General features: G+C 37.4%; 1 protein-coding gene across 1 annotated transcript in view; it reads right to left on the bottom strand.

Moving 5' to 3' along the window:
• Nucleotides 1–15198, bottom strand: part of LOC124777773 (cytoplasmic dynein 2 heavy chain 1) — an 829086-nt gene that overhangs the window by 536839 nt on the left and 277049 nt on the right. The window contains exon 21 of the mRNA XM_047253283.1: nucleotides 11555–11722. Within this exon, the coding sequence (XP_047109239.1) occupies nucleotides 11555–11722 (168 nt within the window). The remainder of the gene's footprint in view (nucleotides 1–11554; nucleotides 11723–15198) is intronic.

The raw sequence follows: 15198 nt of genomic DNA, 5'->3' as shown, positions 1-15198 counted from the left end.
AGATGCATGAAAGTCTGCCACTACGTGCATAATGTTGCAATTCACTACTTCTGTGCTACTAACTCTATTCGCAATAAATTTCAAAGACAGTATCCACATATACTGATAAATGTGTCTACAAAATTATATCAAGGTACTACACACAGCTCAGGAGATATTATGTCATAAATACTGAGATATTTGAAAAATTTCTGCATTTTGCATAACTAAATTTGTTGGTTTTTTTGTTACTGCATCCATTCACAACAGATTTTACAGACGGTATCCACATATGCTGCTGAATGTACTTATGCTGAAAACGAGAGAAGTAAAATGACTGTGGGTGCATTGGTGGAATAGAGGGCTGTGTAGTGCTGGAGTGGGAATAGAGAAGGGGATAGACAAGTGAAGGACAATGACTGATGAAGGCTGAGACCATGAGGGTTAAAGGCACATATGATATACAGCAGGTAGAGCTACCACCAGTGTAATTCACAAAAGCTGGGATTGGTAGGAAGGATCCTTTGATGGAATATGTGATCCTTGTGACCAGACTGGAGTAGGTGGTGGTGGAAGAATGTATGGAACATGTCTTCCATCTATGTCTGTTACAGGGATATGAGCCATGAGGCAAGGGGTTGGGAACAGACGTTGTGTAGGGATGGACAAGGATATTATGTAGGTTGGGTGGGCAACACAGTACTACTGTGGAAGGGGTGGGAAGGATAGTGGGTAGGAGATTCCTCATTTCAGGTAGCGACGAGAGGAAGTCAAAACCTTGGCGGAGAATGTAATTCAGTTGCTCCAGTCCTGGGTGGTGCTGAGTCATGAGGAGGATGCTCCACTGTGGCCAGGAAATGGGGCTTTGGGAGTTAGGGGGGGGGGGGGGGGTGACTGCAGAAATAAGGCACAGGAGATCTGTTGCTCTACAAGGTTGGGATGGTAATTACGTTCTGTGAAGGTGTCAGTGAAACACTCAGTATATTTTGGGAAAGACTGCTCGCCACCATAGATGTGGCGGCCACGGGTGGCCATGCTTGTATGGAAGGGACTTCTTGGTAATGAATGGGTGGCGGCTGTCAAGGTGGAGGTACTGCTGATGGCTGGTAGATGTGATAAGGATGGAGGTGTTGATGTAGCTGTCTATGAGTTGGAGGTCAACTTCGAAGAAGGTGGCTTATTGAGTTGATGAGTACCAGGTGAAGTGAATAGGGGAGAATGTGATGAGGTTCAGGAGGAATGTGAATAAGGTGTAAACACACTCGATCCAGACACGAAATGCCATCAGTGAACCTGAACAAAGTGAGGGGTTTGGGATTCTGGCTGGTTAGAAAGGATTGCTCTAGATGGCCCACAAATAGGCTGGCATAGGGTGGTTCCATGCAGGTGCCCACTGTCATACCCCAGTTCTGTTTGTAGGTGAAGCCTTCAAAGAAGAAGTAATTGTAGGTGAGGATATAGTTGGTCATCGTAATCAGGAAGGAAGTTGTAGGTGTTGGATCCATCAGGTGTTGGGAAAGGTAGTGTTCAATACTGGAAAGGCCATGGGAATTTGGGATGTTACCGTAAAGGGAGGTGGCATCAATAGTGAAGAGCAGGGCACCATGTGGTAAAGGAACAGGAATCGTGGTAAGTTGGTGAAGGAAGTGGCTCATAACTTTTTTATAGGAGAGTAGGCTGTGGATAACAGGCTGAAGGTGTTGGTCTATGAGAGCAGAGATTCTCTCAGTTGGGGCACAGTAACTGGCCACAATGGGGTGTCATGTATGGTTGATGTTATGGATTTTAGGAAGCATGAGCAGGGAGTGGTAGGGATGATGAGAGAGATAGATTTTATGGAGAGGTTCTCGTATTGACCTAAGGATTTGAAGAGAGACTGGATATCCTGCTGGATTTCTGGAATGGGGTCACTGTGACAGGGTTTGTAACTTGATGAACATAACAGGTTATGGAGTCCTTCTGCAGGTAATCCTTGCAGTTCAAAACAACAGTAGTGGAACCTGCATCAGCAGGTAAGATTATAATGTCGGGATCAGTATTTGGTTATGGATTGTGGTTCTTTCTGTGGATGTAAGATTATCTTGCATGTTGAGGTATTTGGGGAATGATGCTGTGGCTAGGTTCAAGGTTAAGAAACTCAGGAAGTTAACAAGAGGTGATTTTGAGGCAGTGGAGGTTTATCACAGTTGAATGGAGGAGTGACTGCAGTAAAGCAGGGTTCAATACTGGTCTTTGGTTCAGTGTGACTAGTACAATTGCTGGTGAAAAAGTGTATGGACTGGGAGAAGGAGGAGGGTGTTTAACAAGTTCTGCATACTTGAATTTGGGAGTGGGGTGAAAGGTATGGCCTTTGGACAGGACTAAAACTTCTGCAGAGCTAATGCTTTTGAACCAAAAGTGCATGACTGTGTTTCGGGTCTGTTTAGATTCTGGATTCTGTATGGTGGTGGGACGAAGTTTTTGATTAGATTAGATTAGATTTACTTTCTCATTCCAGTTGACCTTTACTGAGGAGGTCCTCCAAGATGTAGAACATGTCAGAAAAAAATAATGCATGACAAATATTAGAAATTTACACACACACAAACACAACTCACACAAATGCAATCACTTTCTCAGGCTGCCAAGGACAGACCGCATGCAACTGCGCAAGATGGAAGAAGCATTCTGAGTGGTGGTGGGAGAGACGGGGTGAGGAGGGGGGGGGGGGGGGGGGAGTCTAGGGTGCTGAGGGAGATGGATAGCAGGATAGTTACCTAGAAGATTTTTCTGCATAGGCAAATGAGATGTATTAATTCATGCAGGCACCAGTTGACTGTGTCAAAGATATATTAATTCATACTATGCCACACTAATGTAATTGGAGAGAGGACAGTGGAGAAATTAAAAATGATGTACCTTCAAATTTTTTACAACAGCTCTCTTGTTCGAATGCTCATATCATAGCTCTTCTGTTCTCATTCACTGTGGTGTACAGATGTATTTTTGTTCTCAACGTGTCTAACAACCAAAAAGTGGACAGCTTGTGAAAGAAAAGTATCTTATTTCTACAAATTTCAAGTACACCTGTTCCGTTCTATATGCATCATGAACCATTGCAGCAAATCTTGGAATGCATAGGAATAATCCTCATATGATGACCACCATATTGAAGTACTGTCGTACTATGAGAGAGAAGAGGTAATTTTATCATAAACAGAATCCAGGTACTGATAGCTTTGGGAGAGCCAGCCCTGACAAAACTCTACCATCTGGTAAGCAAGATGTATTAGAAGACGAAATACCCTCAGATTTCAAGAAGAATATAATAACTCCAATCCCAAAGAAAGCAGGTGTTGACAGGTGCGAAAATTACTGAACTATCAGTTTAATAAGTTACGGCTGCAAAATACTAACACGAATTCTTTACAGACAAATCAAAAAATTCGTACAAGCTGGCCTCAGTGAAGTTCAGTTTGGATTCCATAGAAATGTGGCAATATTGACCCTTCGACCTGTCTTGGAAGATAGATTAGGGAAAGGTAAACTAAGTTTCTAGCATTTGTATACTTAAGAGAAAACTTTTGACAATGTTGACTTGAATACTATCTTTCAAATTCTGATGGTGGCAGGGGTCAAATACAGGGAGCAAAAGGCTATTTACAATTTGTACAGAAACTAGATGGCAGTTATAAGAGTTGAGGGGCATGAAAGAGAAGCAGTGGTTGGGAAGGGAGTGAGACAGGGTTGTAGCCTATCCCCAATGTTATTCAATTTGTATATTGAGCAAGCAGTAAAGGAAACAAAAGAAAAATATGGAGTACGAATTAAAATCCATGGAGAAGAAATAAAAACTATCAGGTTTACCAATGACATTGTAATTCTGTCAGAGACAGCAAAGGACCTGGAAGAGCAGTTGAACGGAAGAACAATGTCTTGAAAGGAGGATATAAGATGAACATTAACAAAAGCAAAATGAGGATAATGGAACATAGTCAAATTAAATTAATGGAATGTAGTCAAATTAAATTAGGTGATGCTGAGGGAATTAGATTAGGTAATGAAACACTTAAAGTAGTAGATGAGTTTTGCTTTTTGGGAAGCAAAATAACTGATGATGGTCAAAATAGGGAGGATATAAGATGTAGACTAGCAATGGCAAGGAAAGCATTTCTATAGAAGAGAAATTTGTTAACGTTGAGTGTAGATTTAAGTGTCAGGAAGTCTTTTCTGAAAGTATTTGTGTGGAGTATAGCCATGTATGGAAGTGAAACATGGACGATAAATAGTTTAGACAAAAAGAGATTAGAAGCTTTTGAAATGTGGTGCTACAGAAGAATGCTGAAGATTAGATGGGTAGAGCACTTAACGAATGTGGAAGTACTGAATAGTATTGAGGAGAAGAGGAATTTGTGGCACAACTTGACTAGAAGAACGAATTGGTTGGTAGGACATGTTCTGATGCATCAAGGGATTACCAATTTAGTATTTCAGGGCAGTATGGAGGTTAAAAATCATAGAGGGAGACCAAGAGATGAACACACTAAGCAGAATCAGCAGGATGTAGGTTGCAGTAGTTACTTTGAGATGAAGAAACTTGCACAGGATAGAGTAGCATGAAGAACTGTATCAAACCAGTTTCTGGACTGAAGACCACAACAACAACAACAACAGGAAGAGAACTTTCAAGACTAATCATTTCAAGTTCATGTTGTAGAGGATTAAAAGCAGTAGCTTTCGTTATGTCCTGCATTGTGTTTGTGTAAATGAAAAAACTTTAGTAAGTGACAAGTGCTGGTGATTATGTTAATATCAATATACCTTTCTCTCTCAAAAATTGCATTTTCATACAATGGGAACCACTCCTTGTATGGCACCATAGACTGAAGGGATCAGGTTACTGTTTAGACGTTACATAATTGTATATATTACATTATTTATCATAGCCATTTTATGTTTCATGGTTGGAATATTATTGCCATCATAATGGAGGAGAGGCAGAAACATGGTGTGAATAAACCAGTGAGGATTAACTGGAGAATTAATATTGAGAAGACTGAAAAGAGTGACTTGAAGGTAGGAAAATTTACGACATACTGCATGCATGACTGCACTTAGTAGCCATAGACCTTTTCCAATGTATATTCTGATTTGAGACATTCTTTTCAAAAAGGTAGATGTTTATGTTAACACATTATTTTGATGTTGATAACTGTGTGCATCCAATTACATCACGCTGAAAATGAGTTATAGTATATGCTAGTGACACACTACAGATTAGACTGTGAAGTGGTGTCATCAAAATTATGAAAAGGATGTTTTAATCTACAATTTTCAGTAGTTTAATCATTTTATTAAATGCAACAAAAATGAGTACATAAAATAGGTCCATTGTTGGTAGTCCATTAGCAAAAACAGGCAGACACAAGACTTTGCCCACATGGACATAACAACAAGTGACAATTACGTTGAAAATGTTGGACACCGTGATGAAGACCATCTACACCTCTTAAATGCTATGGACTCTGATGACAGTTACATTGTAATATGTGATGCTACCATGATTATGGTAGACGAAATGGCCTCCCGTGGTGAGAATAAAAGGCATGATAGCGCATATTCATTAAATTATACTTTTCCTGTGCAACAGACACTTGATGGGATTATAACTAAATGGAACATGGAGGGTATATCCGGTACCCTGAACAGGACACAATGAATGCAAGAGATATTGAGATACTTCGATGTGAAATGCATTACACAAGCACAACAATTCAATGGTTTAAAAAATGGTTTTACAAAGGAACAAAAGCAAAAGTTTGACAAATTTTCTGAAAAACATACACAAAATTTTAAGACTCTTAAAAATGAAGAAAAACAGGCATTTGATGATCTCAAAGTTAATTTGACACAGCAGTTTGGTGACCTTAGTTAGAACTTATATACTGACCTGTCCAATGAATTAACTGGTAAAACCATAAACATCAGACAGGAATTAAAAGCAGAGCTGCTCATGACTTATCCCAGGATATAAATAACTAGAATCAAAGAGTGTCGTTGGTAGACATTGATGCAACAAGCACAATAGCAAATATGTAAGAATCGGGACACACTGACAGGTGTTGTAAACAAGTTGCAGTCAGTATGTAAAGGTTTACCATAAGAAGTACTGGAATTGTCACTGCAACTAGATAATTCAAATTTAAACACTCGGTTAGGTCAAAAGAAGCAAGAAAGAATTGATAAAAATGTGAAATAATTAAAGGATTAGGGTTGAAGCGATACCCACTAGACAAGTTAGTACCCTTGTGCAAAAGGTAGTTCAGGAACATAAAACTTACATAGAAGTAGTCAAGGTGATGAAGGAAAAATAGAATTAACTATTGGCTAGGACAGATTGGGGCAGTAAAGTAGTAGAGGAAAAGTTGTGGAGTAGCCTAATCAGTGTTGCAAAAGTAATAAAAGAAAATCCAACACCAAGCAATCAAGTGCCACTAAACCAGACAGATAATCCTAGTACCAATCCACAGTTTGTTATATACCCCATCAGACAAAGTAGATATGAAATACAAGATGCAGCAGGTACCGGCGACTATCGACTATTGTGCCTGTCATGCAGATGTACGCAGAATATAATCACATGTACCGAAACAATGCCACACCATCAACAGACAGTGCTGCATGTCTTCCTACTTTATTAGCAAATGGAGGTTTATTACGGCATAGGCGGCTCCCTATCTTTTCATTGGAAGGCAAAAGAATGAACCCAGTGGTGTTCATAAATATCTCCCATAATGTGCTGCCTAGAAACTGGAAAAAGACACAAAATATCCATTTTGTTGTAGGATACATACAAGGCTCTATCTTGCTATGAGCCATGGACATGGTAGATATGTGCCACACTTATGAACAATTCAAGGGAGCATTTTTGGATAAATTTTGGTTTGTTGTGGTACAGGAGAGGTTGCATCTCGCAACAATGGTAATAGGTAACACTTTGACAATGGGAAAGGCCACCCTGGAGTTTTAGCTGTGAGAAGTGGCAAAGAGGCAGCAGCATCCATCATGTTGGTCAGTCATATGGTAGCCTCAGCTGTATATGTGTCATCCAAGCAAACAATTGTTTCTTGGACACAGTGCTATTGAGTGGGTGTTCAAGATTACAGGCTATGTAATTTCAACTTTAAGATGTAAAGATGTGGAAATTTTTGTCTCAGAGTATTTCATTAAATTGTCAAGGTGCCCTCTGATACTTCAGTTAATGGTTCCAACTCATGCTTGAGTGATGTAGGTTTCATAATAACAGCAGAATTGCTAAGATTAATGAGACAAGATTTTCACATGTCAGGTTCATTATGCAAGTAGTTGGACAATGCCAATCCTAATCCAACAAACCTTACATTAAGATTTTAATGTTCTATATAGATAAAGGCTTCACAGCAATTGACTGCAATGATTTTGCTTCTTTGCCATTACTGCATGATGATGTTTCATTTAAAATGATATATTCACGATATTGTTTTCTATGACAAAGGTGTTGTGGTTAGATGTTACTTCTATTTCAGGTTCTCATAATACAGAAGACTTATTTCATACTTGTTACATTTGATAATGGTGACTGAGCTTCACGGAGACTAGTGATGTAAACTTTCTGTAATTTACTGCGACCATGGCTTGACTACTGTACTGAAGTCAAATAAGTATGAAAAAACAAACATTTAGTCATGCTTCTTAAGACATTCATGTTTAATTACACAACTATTTATACTAAAGAGGAAGATCAGAGAGGGGATAGAAATAGCCACGCGACCCGCCAATATGAATAGAGAGGACAGGTATAGGCTTCCAGAGTCCTGGCTGCCAGCAGTGACAATGTTACGGGAGGACAGCGTGCATAAAGCAACTCACAATGGCGAGCAGGAGACCATGGTTGTTGTATGTAGACATAGTGCAGGCATACTGCAGCCCGCACCTTGCAGCAAGTGAACAGCGCTATGTCTCAGCTACCATCCATTTCTAATTTGCCTGTTTCCACTAATGGCAAGAAATAATGTAAACACCAATTCAGTATGTCTTTATCTGCCAATGACAAGGAATAATATAAAGACCAATAAAGAATGCCTAAAACCCCTCCTCCTATCCTCAAGTATCCTATAAAATTACATAAACAGCTTCATCTGCTGCTATATAAGATCTAGGCCTCTCTCATTCCACAGTCAGTTCAGCACAAACCCTGAGGAAGGCCACTTGCAATAGTGGCTAAAAAGTTGGAGAATTTTATATACTGGCAATGCGGTCAACAGCCCAGAAGAATTTTATTAACAGTGACAATGGCCGTGGAAGCCCATGCTTACCCACAAGATTACACAGTTCATTTGAACCTGAATGATCTGTGCAGTCTCTAAACGCACTGTAGAAATATGCCCAAGACACAAAACACATGATGTAGTGAAGAGAGGGAGACACTGCACATGCACAGTGGGGCTAGCTTACAAGTCAAAATAGCCACTGTGCATGCAGACAGCACAGCATAGTCTGACGCATTGCATAGCTGGTAGAATGAAGCAGCTTAGCAAATGAATGCCAACCAAACTGTATTTTAGAAACTTTACAATATACATTAACTGGTATAGAAATGACGAGTCTGCGCCACAAAGCTAAAACTAAAGTGAGAGGAGAATTAATCTCTGGAGCATTTAGAGTGCGCAAAATAAAGAAACTGTATATACAAAAATATCTACACACTATATTACCATGTACGGTAGACAGGGTGATTTTTTCCACCATGTAAAATCCCTAGGGATTGATCAATGAGAGGATACAGAACAAAAAAGATCTACGACTGTGGTTTAATACTTGCTGTATGATGCACCCACTGTTACAGAATGTGTTGAAAATGGTTTCCATGTCCCTCAACACATGCATGTACATACCGTAGCATGTTCTGTCTCACACATTCACATCAGCCAGGCTGCTCCCAAACAGTGTCAAAGGCAGCATGACTACACTGCTCCAGAGGCTCCACATCTGGAATGGGCTTTGCATACATGATACTTTTGAGATGGCCCCATAACCAGGAATCACACGGTTTGAGATCCAGTGAATGAGCAGGCCATGCAACTGGAACCTGTCATTTGATCCATTGATGAGGGAAGACACAGCTGAGATGCTCCTGACGTTGACGGCAAAGTGGGCTGGAGTGCCATCAAAGTGCAGCCCATAACCCTTCAAACCATCAGTGGCACTTCTTCCAGTAGGGGAGGCAAAGTCACCCACAAGAAACACTGATAGTTCCAGCCTGTTAGGTGACATGGAAGGAAGACTGATCCCAAAATACAGTCACCAATTATCCCAGACCACACTTTCCGGCTGCACCGATGCTGATGATATGCTGTCACCATACCATGGAGGTTAGGCATACTACTCCACAGATGAATGTTATGAAAGTTGAAGATACCGCTACATGTAAAGGGGGCCTCATCTGTGAATAGGATGTATGACACAAAATCTGGAATTATGGTTGCCTAGTAAAGAAACCAGTGACAAAACTGCTCTCGATGTGGAAAGTCTGTCACTGGTAAGCCCTGCACACACTGTAAGTGGGATAGTAACAATTGTCATGGAAAATGTTCCACATGGTCATCTGGCTTTCCCTGTACTGGCGGGCAAAGTGCCTGGTACTGAGACGGCAGTCGCCTTCCATAGTGTTAATCACATTTTCCTCCAAGTCTGGTGTCCACATATTTTGGTACGTCCTTCATGATATCCCGTTTACTGAAACGACCCTGTCTGACTGAATGAATGGTGTTTAGCATGGAAACCATGCTTTTCTGGACATAATTTCATTACACCTTTCTTGTTTCATATCCTCTCATCAATCAGTCCCTAGAGTTTGTACATGGTGGAAAAAAACACACTGTATATACATTTACACGCAACTATACACAAGCTACAGTAAACACTATAGGAGGATATCTATGCACAACAAAGGAAGGAATAGATGTGAAGTTTTGAATAAGCTGCAAAAGATACTGACATTGTGTCCTGCCTATGACAACATTTTTATTTTCAGGTGCAAAAGGTAAATCAAAATAACAGCTGCATTATGAACGTTTGTACTCTTGTAACACAGATGACTAATGAATACAGCTGTGTACTGATTGAAAATTAGTATGTCTATATTGAAAAAGTGATATGTTAGTAGCCACTAAGCAACTATGTGCCTAGATTCATGTTAGAATTAAGTTTCCTTCCAGTGAACATTGCATGGACACAAGCTGGGATGAATGAGGAACACAACAGTTAGATGTCAGGTACCAAAGCAAAAGGGCTGCACTGTAATATAACTAATTACAGGTACAAAAATTTGTGTGTGAATGTGATAGTGTAAAAATGTGCTTATGAAAAGGCTACAGTACGTCAGATGTTTTAAAAGTTAAACTGAGGTCTTGTACTACCAAACCACAAGGGGTCAGACGAGATACTATAAGTTGCTGACAAGAACACCAAGCATTTGTGTTCATGGAATGTCAGCCTCATCACACAATATCTCACCAAAAACAAGTCGGCACTGAATAAGGATAAGACAATTCTGATGGAGTTTCTGCTAAATTATAAATCAAGACAAGTAGATACTGAGTCGGAGTTATCAGTTGAAAAAAATGATAGACATGGACATTATAGTAAACAAACATCTTACATGGAAGGAGTACATCAGTTACACGTGTAAAAAGTATCTCCTGTAACACCTATCAACCAAAATGCCTTTCTAGTATACCATTTGTCTTAAGACAAATCTACTTTGGAATCATACATGCCAATCTACAACATGGTACTGAAATCTGGTGTGGGGCACAAATGACATACATGGATAGGGCTTTCAGAGTCCAGAAAAGAGCTATTAGGATAATAGCTAATATTAATAAACATCAGTCCTGTAGAGAATACTTCATTTTGTGTAACATAATAACAGTGAATTTAGTGTATGTTCTCAGGACTACACTGTTTGTAACAGAAAAAAGAGCATACTATAATCAATAGTGAAATCCAAGAGAGGATTACTACATAAAATTTAGTAATAAAAGAGCAACAGATCATAGACCATTTTCTGCTGGCAGACATTTTTATAACAGAATGCTAAATAACATAAAACTGTTAAATGGAAACATACTTCAGACAAAATTAGAGCAATTGTTAATTCATAAATGTTTGTACCCTCAAGGATTTTTAATGTTGTTGCATGTAATTTACCTTTACTTCTAAACTCTTATTAATGTTCATATGTTTATAAACAGACTATGTCCACAACCATAAAAATTATTATACACAAATAAACCATTTATTTATCATAAACCATTTATAAAAGTACATGAAATAATCCAAGCTCCTGGAACTACAAGTACTTTCTTAGGGAAAAAAGAGGGCAGGTTGATCAACAAAGAAATGAAGGGTCAGGTCACTTAAGCTCCATGATGAGAAGCACCTGCCTCATCTGATCAATATTAACAACTAAATTACTAGGAATGCATGTAGAGATTGGTCACAAGTAAAAACAATACTAGTGATTAAATTCAAATGCTAACATCAAAATACTTACTTTCAATTCAGCAATTTTCCTTGAAATGTTGTCTCTCACATCAAGAATATCCCCGAAAGTTAAATTTTCTACTAATTTATCTGTGATTCCCAAAAGAATGAATAATTCTTTCCAATGTTTCTCACTGAACATTTCACCCCTCACATACTTGATGGCAGGTATAATAATCTGAAACAAAAATTGAATTTACATTATACAATATGCTTCATATATGATATATTAATCAAGAATGACATCATGACTATAAAAAGTAGAAGGGAAAAATTAATGTCATATAAGAAACCAAATGCAGTTATTGAAGGGACACAGGCAACATTCAAAACTGACTCAAATAATAATACACTAAAAAACAATTTGTATTCAATTGTTCAGTGAATGTCGAATCAACAGAAACATCACCAATGACTCAAACATTCAAAGCAGAATAATAAGAACTAGAGGTCACTCAATGCGAACAAGATTACATGGGCTAAATTTAATGAATTTTAAGTGATACACTCATCAGATTCACAATAGAACAAACACTGGCACGTACCAGCAGATTGAAAACTTGAGTTTGAGCAATAAAACTGACCATTACAATTAATTAGGTAAAGAATTAATATTTATTATTGTTCTAATCACTGAAGTTATTAGCTACATGTTTTTATTTATTTTTTATTTATTTGTGTTTACACAAGAGAGAGAGAGAGAGAGAGACAGAAATAATTCCACCCAATGGCAGAGACCTGCGTTACATGAACTTTCTATCACCATGAATTCCATGGCACTTGCGAAGAACCATGGAGCTGAAATTATCTTTTCCAAGAGTGGATCCCAGTCGCAATTGAAAAATATACTAATGAAAATATGTTGGCAAGTAATCACTTTACATCACTGGTATTTGTAACACTCAAATTATACATCAATTTGTGCAGAACAATATGTGCAGAACAATTACATGAGAATAGTCACTGTATATTTTACTTCTTATTTGTGCACAGGCTAAAGACAAAGGAGATATTCAATAGAAGAACTAAAATATGTGAAAAGGAGATACTGACCAAGAAAACGTTTTGAATAGCAATGGTTAGGTCATATCAGGAAAAGATCAGATGGCATCAGCCGAATGAAGAACATACTGAAGATCATCATGGTTAATGCAAGACAGAAACTAGATGAATCAGTTGGGAGAGCTGTGAAAGTGGAAAACTAACAGCTGGCAGCAGAAACATTAACAGCAAAGTTATTTTAATACAGCCTATAAGACCAAACATATTATCTTTGAGAGATATAGCAAGAGGTAATTACTTAAAACTACTTATTGCAGTTAAAGTTATGAAATTATTTGTTTCAGTTGCAGCTACTAGACACCATCTCTATACCTATGGAAGTAAAACAAAAAGAATCAAACATATACAGAAATACCTAACTTAGCCTACTGCATGACTAGATATATTCATTAGTATTGGGTAGGTTAGAATGTAACAATGAATTTGGTACACCTAATAATAGGATGCACAGCTGAAAGTAACAAACTAAAAACTGAAATACAGTAGGCTAAGTTAGTATTTCTGTATATGTATGATTCTTTTTGTTTTATTTTCATAGGTATAGAGATGGTGTCTACTACTTGTAACTGATATGAATAATTTCATAGCTTGACTGCAATAAGTAGTTTTAAGTAATTACATCTTGGAATGTCTTTTAAAGATAATAACTAAAAACTGAAGTGAGTGTGGATTTTATGTAAATATTTCTGAGAAAAATATGAAAATTTTTCGTTGATGGATGCAAATTAAAATCAACTGACATATTTAAGATATTTATCTTATGCTTATTTTGTCAATCATTATATATTTCAACTGACATTGTTCTTAAAAACTCTTCCATACTTTTAATCAGTTTTAACTTGTAAGCAATGAGATAGCAAAATCAGATTCTGATTTTCTCTCTCTCATCTAAATAACTCAAAGGTTAGGGGTAAATTTATTTAATTAAAAACCTTTGTAAAGGCTACAGGATTTATTCTGTTTCCACGTTAATTACTTCTCATTTTCGTGTAATTTGTTGTGAATTAAAAATTGCATTTACACAGAGTGTACCTTTTGAAAACATCTTTATTCCCATTCAAACATGGTACTAGCTGTAACATGAAATATTTTAAATTTTATCTTAGCATCAATTTTCTCACAGCTTGAATAATAACAATAAAAATAATAATAAAAGCAGCTTTTCTTTGTCACTAGTGATAAACCTGAACCACTGGCTAATAGTGACATCAACATATTTTATGAATGGGAGATTCACGGAGTTTACCAAAGATGTGTACAACATGTGTACAACAAAAGGACAGATAAGTGTGTGGTGACAAACAAAAAGTCTGGAAAATGGACTGGAACATGCAATGGCATTTAGTCTGGAATGCTGAGGATAGTGATTTTTGGCAATTATCTTTCTACTATTGTAGAAATACTAAAGGAATCAATTCTAATTCATAAATCAAAAATTCTGAAAACACACAAAATAAATAATTTATAGCTCTAATTTCTTTGGGAAAGACTTTTACTAAGTTACATCTGTATTTTGGATTAAACCTCACTTTGGCACAGAAAGGGGTGAATTATGCTGCCACAAAAATCTTTAGTAATTTGCCAAATAGTATTAAAAGTCTGACAGATAGCCAAACAACATTTAAAAGCACATTACAAGAATTTCTGAATGACAACTCCTTCTACTCAATAGATGAATTCTTATATATGAAGTAGTAAGTGCGAATGGATATGTGTGTGTGTGCAAGTGTATACCTGTCCTCTTTTCCCCCTAAGGTAAGTCTTTCCGCTCCCGGGATTGGAATGACTCCTTACCCTCTCCCTTTTATATATATATATATATATATATATATAGAAAGATGATGAAACTTACCAAACAAAAGCGCTGGCAGGTCGATAGACACACAAACAACACAAACAGATAAGTGTGTGGTGACAAACAAAAAGTCTGGAAAATGGACTGGAACATGCAATGGCATTTAGTCTGGAATGCTGAGGATAGTGATTTTTGGCAATTATCTTTCTACTATTGTAGAAATACTAAAGGAATCAATTCTAATTCATAAATCAAAAATTCTGAAAACACACAAAATAAATAATTTATAGCTCTAATTTCTTTGGGAAAGACTTTTACTAAGTTACAGTTACAGTTACAGTTTGTGTTGTTTGTGTGTCTATCGACCTGCCAGCGCTTTTGTTTGGTAAGTTTCATCATCTTTCTTTTTAGATATATTTTTCCCACGTGGAATGTTTCCCTCTATTATATTCATATATATATATATATATATATATATATATATATATATATATATATATATATATATATATATATATATATATATATATATATATATATATTTTCCACGTTGTCTGCTTGTGTCTGTATGTGAAGATGGATATGTGTGTGTGCGAGTGTATACCTGTCCTTTTTTCCCCTAAGGTAAGTCTTTCCGCTCCCGGGATTGGAATGACTCCTTACCCTCTCCCTTAAAACCCACTTCCTTTCGTCTTTCCCTCTCCTTCCCTCTTTCCTGATGAGGCAACAGTTTGTTGCGAAAGCTTGAATTATAAAAACAAAGATGATGTGACTTACCATACGAAAGCGCTGGCAGG

Source organism: Schistocerca piceifrons, chromosome 2 (genome assembly GCF_021461385.2).
Source record: "Schistocerca piceifrons isolate TAMUIC-IGC-003096 chromosome 2, iqSchPice1.1, whole genome shotgun sequence".
NCBI classification, from domain to species: Eukaryota; Metazoa; Arthropoda; class Insecta; order Orthoptera; family Acrididae; genus Schistocerca; species Schistocerca piceifrons.
Note: the sequence above shows the minus strand (reverse complement) of the source record. Positions and strands in the feature narration are given on the sequence as shown.